The following is a 22918-nucleotide window of genomic DNA, read 5'->3' on the forward strand; positions in this document are numbered from 1 at the left end:
GTTTAAAGGTCCAAACACAATCACTTTGGTTTTAAACTCATTCAAGTGGAGAAAGTTCTTCGCCATCCATGCTTCTATTTCAGTTAGGCACTGGACCACTGTAGAGCAGGACTTATCCACTGGGTTTAGCAGGGCATACATTTGCGTGTCGTCAGCGTAGCAGTGATAGGTCATCCCTAATTTCCTAAAAATAGACCCCAAGGGTAACATATATAATGATACTTTCATAATTTAAAAACCACCATGTCATTCCAAACCTGTATATGTCTTTTTCTTCTATCATTCACAAAATAAGATATTTTGAGAAACGTCTTGGTTTAGTCCGTGGTTTTGTGTCCACACAACAGGAGTCAATAGGGGCCAATGTTGTATGGTTACCAACATTCTTAAGAAAAAAAGCCTACATTTTTCTCCATTTTTCTTTCTTTTGATTTTGGGGACAAATATGATCTAAGATCATCTTGTCAGGTTTTTACACACGTTGTATGTTGCATGCCGTGAGAACAGAAATGTTGTAGAAACACAGAGAAAAGCACAACCTACAGAAAGCAACTCGCAACAGAACGTATGAAATATTTAAATATTTCCCTTCATTATTTTCCTAGATTAGACCCATGAACTTTAACTGAAGCATATCTTTAAACTTTTGTTGAATAGTATTTAATCTTGGGATTTTGCATTTAATAAAAAAAAATAGTGACATTTTATTACTTGACACAAATACTCTTTTTGAATTAGCTAATTTAATTGCATATTTTATAAAATCTCTTGTATCGGTGAAAAATAAAATTTAGACAATGCAGGTCAAAACTACAGAAAGAGGAATAGAGAATCATAATTCATTCAATCATAATAAAATTAGATAACGCTTAATGGTGTGGTCCTAATAATATCAACCACTTGGCAAAAACAGGAGAGCCTAATAAATTCAGTCATTATTTTGCATTAAAAAGTGTATTTATGTTTCACTGTATCTAACTGAGACCAAATATATTCATAAATAGATTTGTTTGTAGAAATGTTATGTAGTTCTTAATTATAGCTCAAATAAAGTAATTCAAATGGCCTGTGTGATAAAAAAAACTTCAGTGAATATAATATCACACAGCAGTGGTGATACAGAATGTTTCTCCTCCATTCAGGATCTTCTCTCCATTACCTACTTTCTCATTTACTTCCTGTGTGTCCTTACTTCCCACTCTATTTCCCATGTTGTCCTCCTTCACATCCTCATCTATGTAAAGCAGAGGTTCTTGTTCCTCCCATTTCTTTGCCTCTTCAGTTCCTTCTCCGCCCAGTCCACCATTAGGTGTGTCATCTGTTTCCTGGGCAGAAAAAGTGCTGAGCACAATATCTTCTTCCGTGTTTCCATCACCAGGCATCAGAGCCCCCTGTACTCCTCCATCACATTCCACACCCTCTTCAGCCTCCAGATGCACAGGCCCTGCCCATGCATTGTTCTCCGCCCCCTTTTTCTTATTGGACCTTTTACTTTGTCCATTCCCGTACCCCGGGTCGAACTTACGCGACGCTTTTCTCTTTTGGATCAACAAAAGCATGCCTGCTAATAGCACACAAATAATGACACAAATAATGACAGCACACACTATGATTATTAAAAGCCAATTAGTATGGAAATGCAAGATACTTCCCATCCCAATTTCATCGGTGGTGGAAGGTGTGGAATGGGCGGAGAGTGAGTCATCTTCAGGTGTTGTGCGATCTAGTTCAGTAGATTCATAAAAAAACTGTGATGTAGAGAGTAGAGCTGAAGTTGTTGTCATTGATGTAACATCAAGAGACGTGGTGTCCACTGCTTCTGTCGTGATTTCCACAGCTTGGAATGTGATGGGTGTCGACTCAATCATGTCTGTGGATTGTTTAGAAATGATGGTTGTGGGGTCGAGGGCTTTTGTTGAACTAGTAGTTATGGCAACTGTTGCTGTGGCGGTCTCATCTTTGTGATGTCCAGAACTGATCAGGTCAGCACTGGTAAGGCCACCAGTGGTTTCATGCAGACTCGTGCTTGGCAAGAAATCTGAAGTTGCTGATTCAGTCAAAGCAGTGGTGGTGACTGTTTCTAAATCCAGTGTGGTGTATTCTTGAGGAGTTGTTCTTTCAGGAACAGATTTTGGTGTTGTCTGTTCTGTCACACTAACAGTTTCAATAGTAACCTCAGCTGTTGTTGCTTCAATCTTTGTACTTGTTTGATAATCCTGTGTGGGTACTGAATTAACCAGATCTGTATCTATTATTAGTTTGGTAACAGTATTTCCGGGTATTACCGTGCTGGTGCTTTCAGCGCTAAATGTTGTTTCCACCGTCTCATTATTTGATAATGTTATGGGGGCATTTGTGTTAGTCATATCTGGCTCTTGTGACTGACAAGATCCAAGAACAAGAGACATCAGGACAGTGCTGAAAATGAGCCTCATGATGTTGCTACTTGAGTGACTCGATTTAGGAGATTTCTACGTAAGCAAATATTGTCTTTTGTTTTGGATATCCACCTTTGAGTCTCCAAATGTGGTAGAAAATCTTACCAGAAATCAAAGGAAAGCTGTTGGCAAGAACATGTTCATATTGGACGTCTGCTTAGATAATCATGCATGAATCTAGGCTGGAAAGTTTTGCACAGCCGTTTTCTTCCTCTTTTTATCTTCTCTCTCTCTTTCAGTGTAACATAATTTCAGCTTCTGTGAAACAAACGTGGCGACGTAAAAATAAAAGACAGTTAGTTACACAATTCACACTTTTCATTTTCTAATTCATTTACTGTGTGTATAGTTTGAATAGGTTATTTCAGGCAGTCTTAAAAGATGCCCCAAAGGCAGTTCAGCTTGATCAGCTTGAGTAAAGTCAAGTTTAAATTGATGACGCGAACAGCGGCACAACCTCTCTACATTCAAACAAGCGATGCGGTGTGGTGTTAAAGTCACTCACTGTATAACCTTTACGCTATTTTTTGTGTGGTCTACCTGTCCTCAAGCTTTCACAGACTCACTCAATCGCACTTTGTTCCTATGTTAGGTCTATTGATGAAAGAGTGAGATGTCACTTACCCGAATAAACTGTTAAAGCGGACCGCCAGGACCAACTGCACATGTGAAACCCTGCACACAAAAATGTAGGTAACACCAATATCCTGTTAATTTGTTGTCACTGCTCTCTCACTCTCGCATGCCCTTTTTGTTTCTCCTCCCTCTGAAGGTCTCATGGTATCACTGCCAGCATCTGTAGAGGGGCTGCGGCCGAAAGATTAGAAAAGTTGCAGAAGTGCACATTGCATAGTGATGTTCTGAATGTTAATCTAAACTGAAGTATAAAAGGGAAGCTGTAGAAGAAAGTAGGAAACTCTGTGAAGGGTGTGTTGACACTTTTGTGGGTTTTCAAACTACTTGTATATTCACAACTTTACTATTACAGCATGTGTGTGTGTGTGTGTTTGTGTGTGTGTGTGTTTGTGTGCGTGTGCGTGTGCGTGTGTGTGTGTTTGTGTGTGTGTGCGTTTGTTGGGTGGAGGTATATTGCACAGAGGTGTGAACGTTTGTGTTAGAAGTGAAGTTGGTTAAACTATTATAAATATTAGACTATATGTGAACTATATATATAAATATCACCCTTGCTTTCCTTACACTTAAGACATCAAAAATATATTTAAAAACTTTATGCATCATTGGACTTTTAATAATTTTACTTTGTAAAGTCCCTTTTATCAAAAAAAAGTATCATTTCCTTTTTCTGAACCTGTAGCACCTTTTCTGGAGTGTTTTCTCTGTCTTATCAAGAAAGGTTTGATTCAGTAAAAATGCAGATTTTTAGAATCATACATTAAGATGTATTCTCAGAAGCTTTTATCCAAATTATAAAGCATTTAACATTATGCCTTTATTGATAAAACTGACATTCTCACACCATTTCATAATCAACATGTATTTTATTTTATTTCACTTTTACAATATAAAGTTAAAAGTACCTATAAGACAACAGTGCACGATTTACAAAAAAAAAAGAGTGGAGATCAACCTAGAATTTTTCTTGGATAAGTCACTGCTAGTCTTTCAGAGACCAGAAGAGATGGAGGTGTGGAGTTCATGTACAAAGCCATCTATTTTGTATGATGTTGCTCCAAAACATTTCTGTTCATTGTATAATGAAATTAAAAAGAAATATCAGAATTGGTCATACCAACTGGACAAATTGAACATTTTGTAATGTACTTAGAAGTGTTCATATGTCTAGGTGGCAGACTAATACATTCTGGTTAAAGTGGAGCTCCCCATATGGGAAACCTTCTCCAGTCATGTGTCTGCCACTTTACTTGGCCACTTTCTATTTCTTTATTTTTATTCAAGGGATACCTCAGCCAAAAATGAAAAGTATGTCATCATTTACTCACCCTTAAATTGTATCAAACCTGTATACATTCTTTGGTCTGGTAAACACAAAGGAAGATATTTGGAAGAATGTCAGTAACCAAACAGTTCTCATCCCCCATTGACTCACATAGTATTTATTTTCCCTACTATGGCATAAAATGGGGGATTGGATCTGTTGGGTTACTGACATTCTTACAAATATCTTTCTTTGTTTTCAGCAGAACAAAGAAATATATACAGGTATAAAGAACAAACTGAGGGTGATTAAATGATGACAGAATTTTCGTTTTTGGGTGAACTATCCCTTTAACTAACATGAGTAAGTTAAAGTGTAAAGTCAAGCCAGAAAATCAACCTCAAAGGAAAATATTTTCACAAAACGTTTTTTATATTTTATTTCCAACATATAGTGTCTATATATACATGTAGAGGCCTGGAGGTAGAACAGTCTCAATTCCCTCTTCTAGCAGTCTTTTTTTTTAGAAATACCTCATCTGTGTCCTGTCCTCCTTCATTCTTCTATTTGCATGCCAAAATTCCGTTATGTCATCCTCAGTAACTACAGGCTGAATCCACAACTCACTCTCGCACCTATTCTGCTCCACTTTTTTCCCCTTGACTCTCTCCTCCCTCCGTTTTCCTCTCTCCTTCCTGTCTGCCTCCAGCGTAGATCCATTAACGTACCAGAATTCCACTCTCTCCTGGACTGATGCTTTGGGATCGGCCCACAGGCTCTCCTTCTCCTCCTTCTGCCCTCCCTTTCCCCCTTGTCCTCCTCCTCTAATCCTGACCCTCTTTTTAAGGATGGACAGACGGACATACAGGAAAATACTTATTCCAAGGAATACCGAAGCGACCATCGCCAAAGTCAACAGTGTTATGAAGCAGACCAGTTTTGATTGTTGAGTTTGTTTTGAGTTTGTGATAAAACACTCAGGCAACAAACTTTTTTTGGGGTCAGTTATGACCAATGTGCCATTTGTGTTGTTGTCTGGTGTAACATTGGCTATGATAGAGCTCTTGTTGTTATTGGTTGTGTCACTGGATGTGGCTAATGTAACCAATGGAGTCGTGTTTTCTTTTCTTGTTTGTGCTGTAAAGTTTGTGACTGTGTTCTGTGTTGTAGATTCATTAACCTCAATGTCCTCTCCACGTCTACCACTTTTGATATAAGGTGTCAAGCTCTGATTTTCAGGTGCATCTGTAATATTCATGCCATCTGATGTTGTGTAATCTGCAGTAATGGGTATGTCTGTATTTTGTGAAGTTATCCAAATATTTCCTATTGTTGCAGAAGTTGTGTCGGTTGTGTTTGGTGTTATGTTTGGTGTTGTGTAATGTTCCTCTGTGTGCATGAGAACCATGTGTCCAGTTGTGAGACCGTTACTTCCCGTTGTGCCTGAGTCCTTGTCCGAATTAGCAAATGTTTCCTGGGTGGAGCTCATTTCATCATTTTCTTCATCAGCCTTCATTGTGTCATTCACCGTCCATTCTGTCCAAGCAACAGTTTGGACACTGTTGAACGGTTCCGATGTGAGCTGCTTGACTGTGGTGGCATTCCAGATGTCTTCGGTCTGTCTGTCATTGTTGTAACTCGTGTTGTGTGCACTTGCCCCTCTTCCTGTTTTGTTTTTGTCTTCCATTTGGGCTGTTAGTCTTGCAGAGGAAGTGGTTGTAGCTGTTAGACTTGTATTTGTGTGGATCGTAACAGTATTGCTCTCCCCATCTGCTGCTTTCACAGCATCTATAGTGTCATTTTGAGACTCGGGACCCACTGACGTTGTTTCCTCTGTGGGTGTCACATTTTGAGTTAAACTTGCATGTGTTTGTGTTTCAATGGTCAAAGCTGTTGTCATCGTGCTGTCCCATGTTGTCGTGACCGGAGGAGACAAATCTGTCGAATTTAATGGTATCCCGAGTTCTTGGATAATTTCTGTAGTTTCTTCAGGGGTGAATATGGTTTCAGTGTAGCTTCTCATGGTGCTTGGTGGTGGTGTGTTGAAATAAAGAGAGGAGACGGTGAGGAAGTGTGTAAGCCACACTGCGATTGACAGTAAAATCGTCTCCATTATGACTTCTGTAAAGACAGAACAAGAGACCATGTGAACTGATGCGGAAGCTACAGATGACTTAAATTTTTATCGTTGATCTATTGTTTGTAGGATTGCATTTACAGTTTAAAAAACATTTGAGTTATTCGTTCGTTTTAAAATAGGGTAAGGAAAAAGACAGCCCATTCAATCAATTCACTCGACTAGTCGAGCACAAAGGCCTCTGAGAACCCAAAAATAACACAACCTGTCATAACGTAGCGTCCTATGAACAATGCATGTTATTGCTTACAAAATCTAAATTCTCTATTGTTTTAAATGAAATATGCTGTACCTGTTGTTTAGAGCTCATCACGCCGTCTCATCCGGATTCACTGTGACCACATTGTTTGTGCAGCGGTGCCTTCTGGGATACTTCGCTCAAACTGAAACATTGAAGTGGCATAAGGAAGTGACAGTTTGATCACCATGCCAACAGTGGGATGAAGTAAGAGTTTAGTGGTAAAGCAGGATGTGGTTTAGAGCTCCACCTCTTCCCTCCATCAGCGTCAGAAAAAGAACAGAAGATACATATCCTGTTGACACACAAAAACATCCACATTTTTCCATTGCAGTGCACAATAATGAGCAAACCGATAGTCGTCCTGCCACAGTGTTTTATCTGCTCCGTTTGACACAAATGTCACCAGAACTGATTGATATACGTAGATATGGGAGCTTTGAGTCTTTGCTTCAGGTGAAACTAGACATCAAGCAAAAACCCTAAAACATTATTTTGAATACATTGACAATCAAAAGAGCTTTGGTATTTCAAGCTGTGTAATCAATTGCAAACTATTAATCTATTTGTATGTATTTAGTTTTTTTTATCTACAGTCAAAATAATTGTTTTCTTTTATGTTCCACTTACTCTATATTCTACCTCCGTCCCCTTTTTAAAACATTCATTCTGTTCCACATATAACTTTGTGTCCCCTGTGTCATGTTTAATTAAGGATTGGCTTGGATTAGCTATCAGAGATAGATTTAATCCGCCTGAGTCACTGAGACACAGTTCATGAGAGAAGAGCTGAGGGTATATACAGATGACTCTAACATGTAAATTAACTCGAGAGGCGGTGCGAGAGAGAAACATTAGAGATAAATACATTATTGTTGGAAAGGGAGGGGGTGACCGAGGTACAAAGTGAGGAAGAAATTGAACCGGAAATGTCTTCAGACCCAGAAGGTGAGAGTGAATAAGAGAAGGAAGATGATGAAATTAAAGAAGATGACACAGTCAGACAGGGAGAACGGGAGGGAGGAGAGATGAGGGATGTAGAAGACTGGAATGGCTTTCTTGCAGCAGGAGGAGAACATGCTGCTCAAGAGGAGGTGGTGTTGGACTGGAAGCCAGGTGACCCTGTGACTCCTCAGTATGTGCTTAGGGATACCAGGATACACTGACGGTGAGATCACCATAAACAAAGCAATCTGGCTGAGGCCAATTTAGGGCTCTTTCGTTTATTTGTTTCTTTATTGTCTTTTAGAATGTTCTAACGAGGCATTGATATGTACATGAATAATATGTAATAGTTAGAGTTTAATTGTCTAAATCACAACTAGTTGCTGCCACAACATTTTTATGTTTTTGTTAATGTGTACAGACTACTTTTGCTGTCCAGAAGACAACATCTACAATATTAACTTCTCGCGCTTCAAAATCAGAGACCTGGAGAGTGGATCCGTCATTCTGGACCTAAAAAGACTCTGTTCAACAGGTGTGACAAGTGTATGTTTGTGTGTGTGTTTTAAACGTATTGTTTTCTGAAGTGAGTGTTTTTTGTCAAAATACAGATGAGTTCTAAAAGTTTCAAATTGTTTAACATGTTAAAGTAATAGTTCATGATAAAATGTCATTTCAAACTGGTATGACTTTCTTACTTCTGCAGAACACAAAGGAAGATATTTCGAAGATTGTTGTTAACGGGCACCCATTCTCCACTTGCATTGGTTTTGTGTCCACACATTAGATGTGAATGGGTGCCGGCGCTGTTCGGTTACCAACTTCTACAGTTCATACAGGCTTGAAATGACAAGAGGGTGAGGAAATGATGACAGAATAAAAAAATTTGGGTGAACTACCATTTTATGCCACAGGTGTCAGTTATGCAAACTGTGCAGAGCTGCGCCCCTCCAGGAACTGAGTTTGACACCCCTGGTTTTATTCCATATTGTGCTTATGTTACAAAGGTGGCCCTCTAGTGGATGTTATATGGAATTTATCTTTCTCTCTCTTTCACAGAAATAAAAGAAGTCATAGAGCTGGATGCAGGTCGCTTCATTCAGTATCATTTTACTCATGCTTTTCTAAATCTGAAAGAGATTGGAGCTACATATGTCGGTTTTATGAGTCTTAGAAATTTTATATAGAAACAAGTGTCAATTTATGATTATCATTAGCTGTATCTGTTTACTATATTATGACGACTTTTTACCTCTTGCTATTTTTCTTTCAGTAAATTTCTCAATTTCAAAATAACTTTATTGATTGTTTTCACACTGTCAAATATTGCCAAATCATTCGTACAGACAAACACAATTGGAGAAAAATGATGAATAAACAAAATATTTTAAAACATTTATACACAACTGCATATTTATGTACACAGCTTTATTTCTAGTGTTTTTTCACCCACTTCCCTCTTTCTTCCAGGCAGACTGGAGTTTACAGTTGGCAGTAAAGCAGTAAACAAGTTTCGTCTGATTGAACGGCATTATTTTAGTGATCTACTTGTGAGACTTTTGACTTTGAGATCGGTTTTTGTATTCCACACAGCAGAAACACATGTGAGCACATTTACTATCTACCCGATCTGGATTCACACACAGGTGAGTTAAACATCTTTTGGTCACATTATGTCATCATAGATGTTCCACAGATAAACAGCATCTGTTTTCTTTCTTGTGCATTTCAGTTGAGGAGATGATCACCCACCCCTTCTAGACCCGGTCAGACAGCTTTTACTTTGCCAACAACACGCTGATCCTGCATCATTAAGAAAGTACTCTTTCAGCCAGGGGCTGGAGCTCTGTGAAAACCAAAGCTAAACACTGAAAAGGACATCAATCAGATTAGAGCCGCAGAAGACCCGTAACATCAACAGATTAGTGCTACATGTTTGGTCTCACATGTTCACCTTCTCATCCAGTCCCTAAACAATTTAGACTTGCTGTTCTTGAAGGAGGAGCTCGATCCAGAGACTTGACCTGTGCTTTGGAATCCTTGATTGTGATTAAGATAACAAACATCTTGAGGATCCATAATGCCTTTAATGTTTCCCTTTCTCAATTCTTCTGTTCTGAAGCTCATAAACATCCTGTCTATTTCAAGCACTAAACAATGCACATGACCCTTTCCTTCTATCAGGGGGTCTTAAGACTATTACAACAGAAAATATATTTTTAGCCATTTCCACTCTGCATACTTATCCTGTGTTATTGTTTCCAGTATTTTTCATGCTATTATAGAGATCCTCAACAATCTATGTTTATGTCATTATACTGGGGTGTTTTAAACGATGTCCGTGTGAACGGAATAAAAACTAAAGGTTTTAAGTTGTTGTCATTCCTGTGTTCACACTTGTTTGTCTCACTTCTTGAACCTTTGGGTCACACATCAGGGGGAGGGAGAGAGAGAGAGAGAGAGAGAGAGAGAAGAGAGAGAGAGAGAGAGAGAGAGGGAGAGAGAGAGAGAGAGAGGGAGAGAGAGAGAGAGAGAGAGAGAGAGGATAAGTGTATTGATTAAACCAACACCCAGCCTCTTGGGAAGTAATCTGAAACGTTACTGCATAGATGAAACAAACTTGAAAGAAGAATTCATGTGTGGATGAGCAAAATTATCTCTTACGTATTTTTACTACATACATGCGCAGTTTTGTTTAAATTGTGCTAGAAGTTTTTTATGACACATGTTTTTTGTGGATGTAATATACTGAAAAACCATGACTGCAGTTTTGAGTGGGACCGTCTTTACAATAACAATATGTGCAGCGTTTCTCAGCGTTGTCAGTGCGCGACCTGCGCGACTGCAAGATCAATACGCACGAGGACTGGTAAGAATATTTTAAATCTCTACATAGTATAAAAAAGTATTTATAATATCTTGCATAACCCAATTCTACATATTTAATTCAAAAACATTATTAGTATTCCTGCTAAAAGGTTATGACCTACTTCATATACAGCGTTGCAAATGTCCCCATAACGATATATAAATTATTTTGCTTTTTTGGTCCCCATTTAATTGTTAAACTATTTTAAGTTTTCGTAAGTAGTACACCTTTAATGTAATGCAAAAATAATAATGTCTATTGAAGGTCCCCTTAACACGTGCATTCATGTTTGTAGGACTGGTTGATTCGATATGGGTATTTGCCATCTCCAGAATATAGTATTGGTCGACTTCAGACCAAGGAGGTCATTGAAGAGTCTCTTCGTAAAATGCAGGGTTTTGCTGGTATTGAACAGACTGGGAAATTGGGTAAGGCTCATACTTTAAGCCTTGCTGTTTCGGATCAAAACAGTATGCACATTATGGCATTTCCGTATCTGCTGTTAGCTTCTTATTCCACTTTTGTTGAACTTTAGATCATCCCACTCTAGAGTTGATGGCCAGACCTCGATGCTCTCTCCCAGACTTCATCAGCTCTGAAGAACTGGTAAAAGAAAAGACAAGAGATGGAGGAAACATGGGGAGATACACTCTGACAGGACTGAGCTGGGATAAGACTGATATCACATGGAGGTGTTGTTATACAACAAAATAAGTTGTTTGATGAAGGTTTGATCAAACCACACAAAGAAATATTGAAGTATTATTACTCTGGGCATTTTTGGTAAATACTATTAATAGTGTGTTACTATTAAAAAGCTTTAATATGAAAATCTATTGCTGTACACAGAATAATTGCTGGCCACATACCCAGATAGTATTTCTATAACAAAACTTCAATGAATGTCAATACATTTTTGACAATAAAAAGTAAATAGAGACTAATATTGTTTTTATTATTAAATAAAAATGTAATGTTCTCTAGAATATTCATGACCAACAATTTCACATCTCTTGCTTATTTTCCTCAGCGTGCACAATTTTCCTTCTTCGTCCATGTCTCCTACTCTACACCCAAGACTGGTGAGGCTCATTTTGAGCTATGCCCTCAAGATATGGAGTGATGAAACACCTTTGCGTTTCCACAGAATCGACCCCTCTTCATATGGCCCATCACCACAGATAGACTTCAACATTACCTTTGCCACTGGCTACCATGAGGATGGATATGCTTTCGATGGTAAAGGTGGCACGCTTGCACATGCATTTTTCCCAGGAAAGGGAGACCTTGCAGGTGACACACACTTTGATGATGGAGAAAATTGGAGCTATGGAGGTAAACAAAATCCATGATATATGCATTTTCCCACATGCCATTACAAAGCGAAACGCAGTTAGAGAGAGTTTCCAAACATTTTCTTTTCCTACAGAATGGAGCAGCAACTCGGATTTATTTACAGTTGCAGTGCATGAGTTTGGTCATGCATTAGGTCTAATGCACTCGTCCTCCAATGTCTCCATTATGAAGCCTTATTACTATGGTCCCGTGGGGGACATGCGCAGCTATACATTATCCCCTGATGACATACTGGGAATACAGGCCCTCTATGGTACTTTATAAATCTTGTGTACTTTATAAATCAGAATGCCTGTTTTTATCAAATAAACATGCCTAATGTGTAATGCTGGAATACAGGAAAAAAACAGGATTATATTCCTTCTCCATCTGTTGCTACACATACAACCAATCTACCTCACTTCCCAATCTCTCCTCTTCCACATCCGACTCATCAGTAAGTAACATTATGATCATGCCAATTTTCACAGTTCTCTACATGTTTCTCTACAACGTTTTTGTTTTTTACAAGCTCGCGTACATCGACCGATCGATGTCAGGGAGGTTATGATGCTATTGGTAACATTAGAGCAGAGGTTTTCTTCTTTAGAGGTATGGCAGCGATTTCAGGCAAATATATATATTATTTATGCACTAACAATACCTTCAAAAAAGTTCAAATATAAAAGTGAAAGAAAATCTACAACTGTTTTTGTATTGTTTTTTTCTTACCCCTTCCTCATCCACCCACACTATCAGGTCAACACTTTTGGAGAGTGCATCAATCAGGGTCACTCATGTCAATGAATCCAGCTCTGATACACAACTTCTGGATCGGTTTGCCTCCAGAAATGAACCATGTTGATGCAGTATATGAGAGAAGAGATGGATATATTGTGTTCTTTGTTGGTAAGAGGAAAAAAGAAAAGAGAGATTATTTGCTCTGAATTGTACTCATAGATACAGTAAGGGACTCCTTTTTTCTGTTTTGTTTTAGGTAATAAATACTGGTTATTTAAAAACACAGTATCCCTACCTGGGTACCCACGGCCACTTGCAGATTGGGGTTTATACACTTCTTCTGGAGAGGTTCCGGAGAGAGTTGAGGCAGTATTTGTGTGGCCACACAATGGGAAAACCTACCTGTTTAGTGGTGGGGAGTACTGGAGGTTTGATGAAACAGGGACCGAGAGGAAACTTGAGGAAGGATACCCTAAATCAGCCTCTGTCTGGGGAATACCTTCCCACCCTGATGATATCGTTGGATTTTTAGATGGTAAGAGGTGTTATTTATAAAAATATGTTTTATGTCTTTTTTTAATCTCAAAACCAACAGAATAAGTGGTATCCACATGTCCCTCAGGTAATACATACTTCTTTAAAGACACAAATTACTGGATAATAAAAAGAGGAGGACTGGACCAGGAATCTGCTTCCCCAAAGTCCATTGCTGCTGACTGGATGAAATGTGATGTCATTTCGGCTCACACGCCTGAAATGCCCAGAGAAGATGAAAATTGTTGTAGTGCTCACAACACAGCGGCTATAAATCATGCTTTTACAACTGTTTTACATTCAATTATCATGCTTTTTATTTTGCTTCATTCATTGTGCTGATTACATTACTTCAGTTTAATCAGCATCTTAGTTTGATGTAGGGAAAATGTTATAGTAGACTTGTTTTTTTTTAATAAATTAAATAAATGGTATACTTTCAAACAAAGGCGTTGTTTTTTTTATTCAGACTTTAAATTCAAACAAATAAAAATAAAAATAAAAACGTGCAAAAATCTGAGTTCAGAGGACTTGTGGGAACTGTAGTCTCCACAAGCCATTCCCCGAACATTATCGCGAGACATTCGCGATTACGTCACCTTGAGCGATACTGTTCATTCTAGCCAACGTTGCGCACATCGTTTTGTTTCACAGAAGTTGTTTGACATAGAACCTGTGAATTTCGGTTTGCTTGGCTGTAGGTGCCCGGTCTTCGGCCTGTGAAGGTTCTCCTTTTGTTTTCGTCCTCAGCGGGAATCACAGAGGTACGTTACGTAGCATACACGGTTTAGCAGCAGAATACTGGCTAGCATGCTGCATGCACTGTGAAATGACTTGTTAGCATCCATGATTAAATTAGCGCAACTAATCGAACTAAAATGTTGCTACGAAGATGGGCAGTTTTCATAATATAGCGTTGATCAGGCCAGGGCTGTGTTTAGTTGACTCTTAAAGTAATAAGAATCAACAGACAATAGTATTGAAGTAGCATTAGCAGGAAGGAAGGCCTTAGCCTGTTAACGTCACTGATTTGAGTCTTTAGTGGTCGATGCTCACGATACAGTGGGGTTCAATATTTAGTGAAGTGCTTACCGTGTACGAATACACCTCCAGCACGTATTGGACAACATTAGGGCCGTTTGTTAAACTTGGCAGTTCGTTGGCCTGTTAATGTTAGTTGATGTGATTCGTGCTTGAGTGCGGAAGATAACGTTAAACGTCTGGTTTGATTTTTGATTAATTTTTGACTTAGAGTCTCTGTTTTAGCAACAGATCTTATTTGGTCTTTGTCAATGGATCGTGTCCATTATTTTTCTCGTAAATTTATAAAGAATTAAAAAGTATATAAGTTGTGAGTAAAGTGCCTGTTATGTTATTTTTACCCACCTAGTGCAGAAATGTATAATGGCATCGGACTCACCACGCCGCGAGGCAGTGGCACTAATGGCTACGTTCAGAAGAACCTGTCCAGCATACGCGTGAAGCGGAACAGAGATGAGCGCGGAGGAGAGAGGGATGAAAAGGATAGAGAGAAACTGGAGAGCCAGCTGAACAGACAACCTAACGCTGAAATCCTGGAGCACCAGAAGAAGAGGCAGCTGGAGGTGAAATGTGCTGAGCTGCAGGACATGATGGAGGAGCAGGGGTAAGGAGAGAGAATATAGGACAACTCTCTTTAGATCTCTGAGTGTTAATGGACTGCTTGCATAGGACTAACTAATGTTTGTTACTGTTTATTCTATTATAAGAGAGAGATTTCTATTCTGTGTGGCAGGTACTCAGCAGAGGAGATTGAGGAGAAGGTCAATACCTTTCGTATGATGTTGCAAGAAAAACAAGAACCTCAACCTCCTTCAACAGAGAGGCCGGCGTGAGTGTAGTAGACATTCAGTTTTGCTAAAATGGAATGATGACACGTTAAATATTTGTTATGCTCCTTCCATTATTAAACAGTGCAACTGAAACTCATGCTCTTGCGGCTGCTAACCAGCAAAAGAATGACCGTTTGAGAGAGGCATTCGGCATCAGCTCTGACTATGTCGACGGCTCGTCCTTTCATCCTGAACGGAAGGAGCGAGAGAAAGAGAAGAGGGAGCAGGAGAGACTGGAAAGAGAGAAGCAACAACAGCAGAAATACAAGTAAGTCGATGGACAGAAAAGTTAGCAAGGAAGTTTTAGGACATTGGCATTAGATAGTGTGCTGTTGGAGACTACAGTCTTTTACATAGAATTTTGTGTTGCATAGACCTGTGTTGGGTATTCTTATTGTATTTATGTATTTTAATTTGCCTAGTGCCTTTTTGTCCTGTGTAAATTAACGTAGGCCCAGTTTCACAGGCATGGCTTAGCTAAAGCCAGGACTATGCCTTAGTTATTTTTTACATTTTTATTTATTTTTTAAGATACTTGAGTGCCTTTTATAAAAATCCCTTGGAAAAACACTACTGGTCAGCATATAGAGACAAAACAATGAACTTTATCATCTTTTATTGTTTTTTTTTTCAGTTACTTGTTGTTACATTTCATTTTTATTAAAATATTCTTATTTCTTACACTACAGTAATGTGTTGTTGGTAAATATAGCTTGCACTGGGATCCTAATAAATCTTTATTATTTCTCAGGGTGATAGAGTCTGATGACTCAAATTCATCTCCTGATCAAAAAAAGAGCCGGAAGAAGAAAAGGAAGAAAAACAAAAGCAGGGAAAGGTAAACGAGTATAATTTTTTAAAATGTAATTCACGGTTTATCCTAGCTCAAAATGAGGTGGAGGTGGTGCCATCATGATCTTGTGCACACACACGTAGGCCTACCGTACCTTTAAGTGACTTTGACATATAAAAATGTCTAATAAAATTAGATGAAAATGACAATTATTAAGTTATATAAAACTTTACTTATATTCAAACGAAGAGAAATATTATTTTTAATCAAATAAAGATTTTTTTTATTATTTTCATTTAACTTTTTTTAGCCCACAATAGCCAACTGAATTAACCAGTCTTACTAAATGATCAAAGCTAATTCACATTGTGCATCGTTCGGTTTAAATGATTCAATTATCTGTTATATTCGCTAGTGACTGAAAAGTTCAATAGTTTAATGAATCCGTTGAAATGAATCATTCGTGAGTCGTTCTGAACTCAATGTGCGTTCATACAGGCGAAATCGCTGCGTACAGTATACACTGATTCAACAATCCAACTGCACAGCTAAAAATATTACAATGTTGTAAGTCATGTTAATTTAAGAAATTTCAAGAAATTAAACGTACTTTGATGCAAAACAAACAGCCTCTGCATTGGTCAGTATTGCTGATGCAATACGTCAACAGCGCTGCCATGTTAGTGAGGTTAACAGTAAACTAAATGCCCACTGAACCCGATGGTAGAGCTGTATCGAGATTAAAATCACATTTACATTTCTAAACATATTTTAATGGTTTACAATGTATGTAGAGTACAACTTCAGTTGCATCATATCTCTATAGTTATAGCCTACTTTAAAGTTAATGGTTGTCATAATGAAATGTGAAATCTATTATTTGTGCCTGTTATTCGGGAGAATCCACTAGATGACATCATGTTCATTGATATATTAAAGACAACACAGGCAACAGAATAAATAACCACGTTGCAGTAGTCGAGAACAAAAACACAGACATGTAGAGATTGTTTCTGAGATTTATTTGAATCGTCAGTAAACCATCTGAGGTAATATATGAGGTAGTTTAAAATAGACATTTTCAAAGATAAAAGACGTTATTTTTTATAGCCTAAATGATTGCTTGACAAGCCTGAGTTTTAACAAGTTCCTTATGACAATAAACACATTTTCAAGTCTATAACCATCTTTATCTGCAGCCAAAACTCTGCATACTCCATTTAAATAGAAAAGTATTGAAATTAGTTAGGCAATGAAAACAATGTTGTGTTATTATCCAGAAAACGTCTGCTCCACCATTCACTCCTATGTCTGTATAGTCGCCTTTTGCCGTCACCAATATGGCGATGTCGTTGAGGTATGATCCAGCGGACAATGAGGCGTCTAGTTAATATATATATATGTCTATGGTGATAAACAGCTAGCTCTTGTTCTGCAACTCTTTTTAGCACCTCAGTGTGCTGATAACGAAACAGCGCCTCTACAGTGGCGTAATGCAGCAACTGCAGTTTCAAATGACAGTCTGTTAAATGCAGGCAGCATTTCTTGTGAAGACACCTCACATTCAATTTCTCCATGCAGGAAAAAACCCTGTAGTTATTGGTTTAAAGTTAAGAATATACTCATAACACATTTTTTCCTATTATGTTATAGCTCTGAAAGCCCCTCGCCATCCCCTCAACGGGAGAAGAAAAAAGACAAGAAGAAGAAAAAGAAAAGGTTTCAATTAAATATTGTTATTTTACTTTTGTAAAACAATTGTGGTTTGACTCCATACTCAAAGAGAAATTAAGGTAAACTAAGATGCCTAACTACACTTAAGGATGTCTGCTATTAAAGTGTCTATGAAAACATAACTTATCTAGAATATAATGCTTTATTAAAATGCTTTAATAAAAACATGTAATACATTTCACACACACCATATAGAAAGTGTGACAAAAATTGTGCATGGTTTGGAAGATGCTGAGGCAACACAGCTTATTCTTTTCTAGATATTTTTTTTCAGATATTTAAATATATAACCACTATAAAATATTATATTTGAATGTCTTTTTAAACTGCTGAATTAACAAGTATACGTTTTTTACTTTAGGGAGGAGTCGGCGAAGAGTGACACTGAGAGGTATATTTTTTCTCCCCATGTAACAGCAATTTGTGTGGCTGTGTTGTTTTATATATATAAGAGTGTTATCATTTCTGTCTCATAACAGTTCATCAGATGACAAAGAAGCATCCAAGAGAAAGAGGAAAAGGAGTGAAAATGAGACTCCTCCCAGTAAGAGCCAAAAGCGTCAAAGTACATCCTCCAGTCCAGCTCGCAGGTATCAGGGAACACACCTATTTCACTGACACACATGAAAGGGGCTTTTTCTTATGTTAGTTCATCTTTTTGAAAACCCTGGACACTGGACCACAGTTGGTGCATCCCTAATATGCATGCTTTTTATTTTTTTAGTCAGTCCCCTCAGAGACGAAAACAGCAGAATAAATCTGACCCACGTGCAGAAGAGAAAAGGAAAGGTAGATCTCCTGACAGAAGGCGGCGTGGCCACAGTGAGGAAAGTCCAAAGAGGATGGAAATCCGTGAGGTAATGCCTTACCTAAGCTGTCTCATTGAAATCCCTCACATTTCCAAACCGTATTTGTGTTAAAGGGGTCATATGACACGGCTAAAACTAATATTATCGTTTGTTATAGATGTAATGTGTGTACACCATTTAAGGTTTAAAAAAGCTGTTTCTCCATATACCGTGCATGTATGTATCTCCTATTTGCCCTGCCTCTCTGAAACAAGTGGATTTTTAAAAAAGCTCTTCGCTCTGAAAAGCACGGTGTGCTATGATTGGCCAGCTAACCATTGCGTAGTGATTGGTCGAAATACTGCAAGCGTGTGACGGAAATGTAACACCTCTTACCATATTTGGAACATCAGGTTCCAAAGCAATTTTACTGACAGGTACACTCACCTTACTTGCGTATACATTTGGGCGGTCTTAGTCAACTCATACCACGAACTGACGTGGATTTGGGGGGTGTGGTAAAACCACACGTTTCAGGCCGGTCTGGGTGAGCTTTGCTTTTAGATAGAATGCATCTTTTGTTCTGACACTTTTTGCAATTTTATGTATCTAATACATGCACAGGCAACTTATAACACACCAAAGACACAGAAAGACACATGTTCGCGCCATATAACCCCTTTAAATATAATGAAATCACTGTCTGCCCCACCCTTAGAGGTCATCAAGACGCTCAAGAACCCCTGAGCCTAACAGAAGAGACAAAGACCAAGAATGGCAGCAAGTACAAGAAAAGTCTCAGCAAAAACGACACGACGACTCCTCTACATCTCCACCACGAAAGCAGCAGAGAGACAGAAGACAGCGGAGTGTAGAGATCGAGAAACCTCCTCCAATGAGACGACACGATTCCTCATCTCCGTCTCCACTGCGGAAACAGCAGAGAGACACAAGACAAAAGGGTGAGGAGAGAGAGAAACCCTCCCAAAGGAAAAGACACGACTCTGCATCTCCCTCGCCTGAGCAGCACAGTGACAGAATGCAAAGAAATTTGGACGATAATAAAGTCAGAAGTCAAAAAAGACAAGAGTCTTCCACATCCCGATCTCCTTCTCCACGGAAAGACAGAACGAGAAGAGGACACAGTGGAGAGAGAGCAGCTTCTCTGAGGGTTTCTGCAGATAGTTTAAGAGGGAGGCAGAGGAATAGCGATAGAGACGCATCTAGTCGAAAGAGCGATCAAGGACAGGAAAGGCAAAGAACCCGATCTGGTGACTCCAGCTCTCCTGCTAAGCGCTCGCCTTTCTCTAACGGAAGACAAAAAGAGCAAGATCATGAACAGGAGAGAAGAAAGCAGGAGGAGATGAAGGAAGAAGCTAGGAGAAAAGGCAGAGAGAGTGACAGGGAGAAAGAGAGAATCCGTTATGGTGATGCCAGGATAGAGGAGATGTCCAGATCTGATATGACGTTCTCTAGCAAACAGCCAGAGGACCGACGAGGTCCCAAAGGAGGTGAGTCAGAGCGGGAGGTGCAGGAAAGAGAGAGAAAAGACAAGAGAATGGAGGAGGACAGGAGGAAGGTAAGAGCTCAGGAACTGAGTCCTATGGATAGAGATGGAGACCAAAAGGAGAAACAGGTAGAAAAGCCGGGAAAGAAAGACAAAGCCAAGGCTGTGAGCAGCAGTAGTAGTAGCAGCAGCAGCAGCAGTAGTAGTAGCAGCAGCGGCAGCAGTAGTGACAGCGACAGTGACAGCTCATCATCATCATCCTCCTCATCGTCGTCATCATCTTCATCCTCTGAGGATGAGAAAAAGAAAAGCTCAAAAGACAAGAGTAATGTTGCCAAATCAGTCCCTAATGCTGTCATTGCTCAAGCTATTGCACGGCGAGAAAAGGAGGCCAGAGAAAGTGATGAGAACAGGAAACTGCAGAGGTCATCTCCTGAACCTAAGAAAAAAAGTGATGATGTGGAAAAGAGAAAGACGGACACCGAGAGAGAAAGGAGGCCGCCTCCATCCAAAACAATTCAAAGGTCCAGTCAATCTGAAAAAGATAGGGATCGTGGGAAAGAGAGGTACACCCCTACCGAAAGCTCCAGCCCACCTCCTTCTCCCCCTCAGCGAGGTGGAGGCAGGATCTCGCCTTCAGAAGTGACATCTCAAATCAAAGAACCTGAGAGGCTCAGAAGGAGTGAGCGATACAGCCCATCGGAGCTGGAACGAGAACCCTCACGCCCCTTATCTGGCAGAGGACGGGATCGACAGAGTGACCAGAAGGGAAAGGAAGTGTCACAGCTCAGGAACGCTGCATCTCGGCCCTCGCCGAAACGTACGCCACCACGACAGTACCAGGATCCAGCACGCTCCCGTTCTCCCAGCCCAAGACGAGGAGCGAGGAGACCCTCACCCCGCAACTCATCCCCTCCTCGACGGGACCGCAGCCGGGAACGCTTCAGAGCAAGAGAGAGGGACAGATTTAGGGAGCGTTCAAGGGAGAGAAGAACAAGGAGTAGCAGATCAAGGAGTCCACGTAGACAAAGTCCTTTCTTTAGGTAAGAAAAATTGCTTGGTTTTTTAGAGCCCTTGATACTCTGAAAAACATCTGTTTAATACATCTTTCTCTTTACCCAGGTCTCGTCGTTCACCCTCTCCAGTACGTCGACGCAGAAGCAGCCGATCCTTGTCAAGAGAAAGGCAGAGAGAGCAGGAGAGGAGGAATCGAGACCGAGACAGGCAACGCGAACAGGACAGAGAAAGAGAGCGAGAGAGAGAGCAGAGAACTAGAGCACCGCCCAAAGATCCAACTCCTCCACGCCGTTCTTCATCCTCTTCCAGTTCATCCTCGTCATCCTCACCCTCTCCTCAAAGACAAATGAAGGGGCTGAAGCCTACAGATGCAGATATAGAGAGATCAAGGGAAAGTGACGAACGCCCAAGAAACAGGGCACCAGAAAGAAACCCCAAACATCCACCCCCCTCTCCTCCTCAAGAGAGCCGTCTCCCTTCCAATCAGTCAGTTCGTCGTTCTCCCTCCTGTGAACTTCCTGCCAGAACGAAGTCACCAACTGCCAACCAATTACAAAGCAGGAATCCACCAGGTGACAGATTGAAAGGCCAGTCTCCATCGTCAATTAATGAGCGGCCACAGACTCAACAAACTGAGCAGTCAACGAGAGGAAAGAAAGCATTGAATGGGAAACCAGAAGACCAGAAGAAAAGGAGAAGCAGCTCAAGTTCTTCGTCCTCATCTTCCTCTTCGTCCTCATCTTCATCATCCTCGTCATCTTCAGACAGCTCTGACTCGGAAGAAGAAAAAGGGAAAGGGTAAATGCTATGATTTGATTAACAGTCTACCGTGCTGCATATATATGATAACATTTGTCTATGATCATGACTTCATAAGTCAAACTTGGACATCTAAAGCTTTCTTTTCTAATGACTTTGTTTGTCTTGCAGGGGTGATAAAACAATAAAAAATAAAGATTCTGGTAACACAACAAAAGGCAAAGCTGCTTCATCATCGTCGTCCTCTTCAGAAAGTGAGCAAGAACAGAAAAAAAGGTAAAAACATGTACCTGCCTATTAACTAGCATTTTTGTTTTTTGAGCACATAAATCTAAATTTATTTGCTTTCCTGTAGCTCAGTGGTAAGAGCATTGCGTTAACAACGCAAGGTTGTGGGTTCGATCCCAGGGGATTGCAAATACCTATGTAAAATGTGTAGGATAAAGCTATGTAAGTCGCTTTGGATAAAAGCGTCTGCCAAATGCCTTAATGTAAATGTAAATCGTATAATGTCCACTTTCATTCTCTGAAAGATTGTCTCATCATTTTTTTTTACATTCTACAGTCCGCCGCGTCCTAAGAGAGTGCCAGCGGATTCACTGAGGGACTCTAGGTCACTCAGTTATTCTCCTCCAGCAAGACAACAAAGACCTGCACAATCTGCACCCTCTCGACGGTCGGTTTAGATTAATTTAAATAAACAGCAGTTTCATCTCTATTACATCACTAATCTTGATTCTCGGTCTTCCTCTATCTGTGCCTGATCAGGAATACAAGCAGGAAGTCCAGAAGCAGATCTCCAGACTATCAGCAGAGAAAATAGTTTTTCTTTTGTGGACTCGTTGTCTTTGCTTCGGAGGACTGGATCATCTCAGAATGGAGAGGCCGAAAATGTGTCCTGTTGCAGTGGTGATTGTTTCACCAGTACTAGGAGCAGAAAGTCTCTCAAATCCTGGTTCTTTATAACTCATCCGGAAGGGGAGGATTATTTTTACTTTTATTAGTGTAATTAATGTGCAAGGCCATACATTGAATGTCTCATCACCGACAGCTCTGTGCAAACAGATGCTGGACAATTATTGTACACGCGCGCAAAACCACAAATATGTCCAGTGTATTTCTGTCTGCTACATTGGTCTGAATATAGGTAATTGTCTGTAATTTGGTGATCGGATAGGACAGTGTTTTGTTGCAATGTATGTGGACAGTGTCTGTTCCTTTTTGTTTCATTGTGGAAATAAATTCTGAATAATAAAATGGCTGTACAATATTTCATTCTGAACTTCTGTTTGTCCTAGTAAAGCTTTAATCTGAA

The 22918-nt window shown here is 39.7% G+C and overlaps 5 protein-coding genes across 5 annotated transcripts; 3 read left to right on the forward strand and 2 right to left on the reverse strand.

The window, feature by feature from the left end:
* Positions 1-654: 654 nt before the first annotated feature.
* Positions 655-3310, reverse strand: si:ch73-248e21.7 (mucin-2). Its single transcript, XM_056751982.1, has 2 exons — positions 3063-3310; positions 655-2696 (listed from the first exon to the last, which is right to left on the reverse strand). The coding sequence occupies exon 2, from the start codon at positions 2433-2435 to the stop codon at positions 1101-1103; it is 1335 nt and encodes a 444-aa protein (XP_056607960.1). The 5' UTR covers positions 2436-2696; positions 3063-3310; the 3' UTR covers positions 655-1100.
* A 607-nt stretch (positions 3311-3917) lies between these two features.
* si:ch73-248e21.5 (uncharacterized) lies at positions 3918-6889 on the reverse strand. Its single transcript, XM_056751981.1, has 2 exons — positions 6765-6889; positions 3918-6456 (listed from the first exon to the last, which is right to left on the reverse strand). The coding sequence occupies exon 2, from the start codon at positions 6446-6448 to the stop codon at positions 4859-4861; it is 1590 nt and encodes a 529-aa protein (XP_056607959.1). The 5' UTR covers positions 6449-6456; positions 6765-6889; the 3' UTR covers positions 3918-4858.
* Positions 6890-7140: 251 nt separating this feature from the next.
* On the forward strand, positions 7141-9990 carry unc119.2 (unc-119 lipid binding chaperone B homolog 2). The gene is given in 6 exon segments (XM_056752238.1): positions 7141-7166; positions 7546-7858; positions 7860-7878; positions 8077-8190; positions 9126-9301; positions 9388-9990. Coding segments are annotated over 6 exon segments (660 nt in total). The 3' UTR covers positions 9400-9990.
* Positions 9991-10249: 259 nt separating this feature from the next.
* On the forward strand, positions 10250-13516 carry mmp25a (matrix metallopeptidase 25a). The gene is made up of 10 exons (XM_056753360.1): positions 10250-10524; positions 10820-10952; positions 11060-11216; positions 11555-11859; positions 11954-12133; positions 12220-12316; positions 12392-12471; positions 12619-12768; positions 12857-13135; positions 13223-13516. Exons 1-10 carry the CDS (start codon positions 10414-10416, stop codon positions 13474-13476), a joined length of 1746 nt encoding a protein of 581 aa, XP_056609338.1. The 5' UTR covers positions 10250-10413; the 3' UTR covers positions 13477-13516.
* Positions 13517-13734: 218 nt separating this feature from the next.
* Positions 13735-22873, forward strand: srrm2 (serine/arginine repetitive matrix 2). The gene is made up of 14 exons (XM_056752940.1): positions 13735-13898; positions 14525-14779; positions 14909-15004; positions 15088-15273; positions 15757-15843; positions 17452-17517; positions 17894-17923; positions 18012-18122; positions 18257-18389; positions 19039-20870; positions 20950-21642; positions 21775-21879; positions 22169-22279; positions 22372-22873. Exons 2-14 carry the CDS (start codon positions 14532-14534, stop codon positions 22424-22426), a joined length of 3753 nt encoding a protein of 1250 aa, XP_056608918.1. The 5' UTR covers positions 13735-13898; positions 14525-14531; the 3' UTR covers positions 22427-22873.
* The last annotated feature ends 45 nt before the right edge of the window (positions 22874-22918 follow it).

This window comes from Triplophysa dalaica, chromosome 7 (genome assembly GCF_015846415.1).
Source record: "Triplophysa dalaica isolate WHDGS20190420 chromosome 7, ASM1584641v1, whole genome shotgun sequence".
NCBI classification, from domain to species: domain Eukaryota; kingdom Metazoa; phylum Chordata; class Actinopteri; order Cypriniformes; family Nemacheilidae; genus Triplophysa; species Triplophysa dalaica.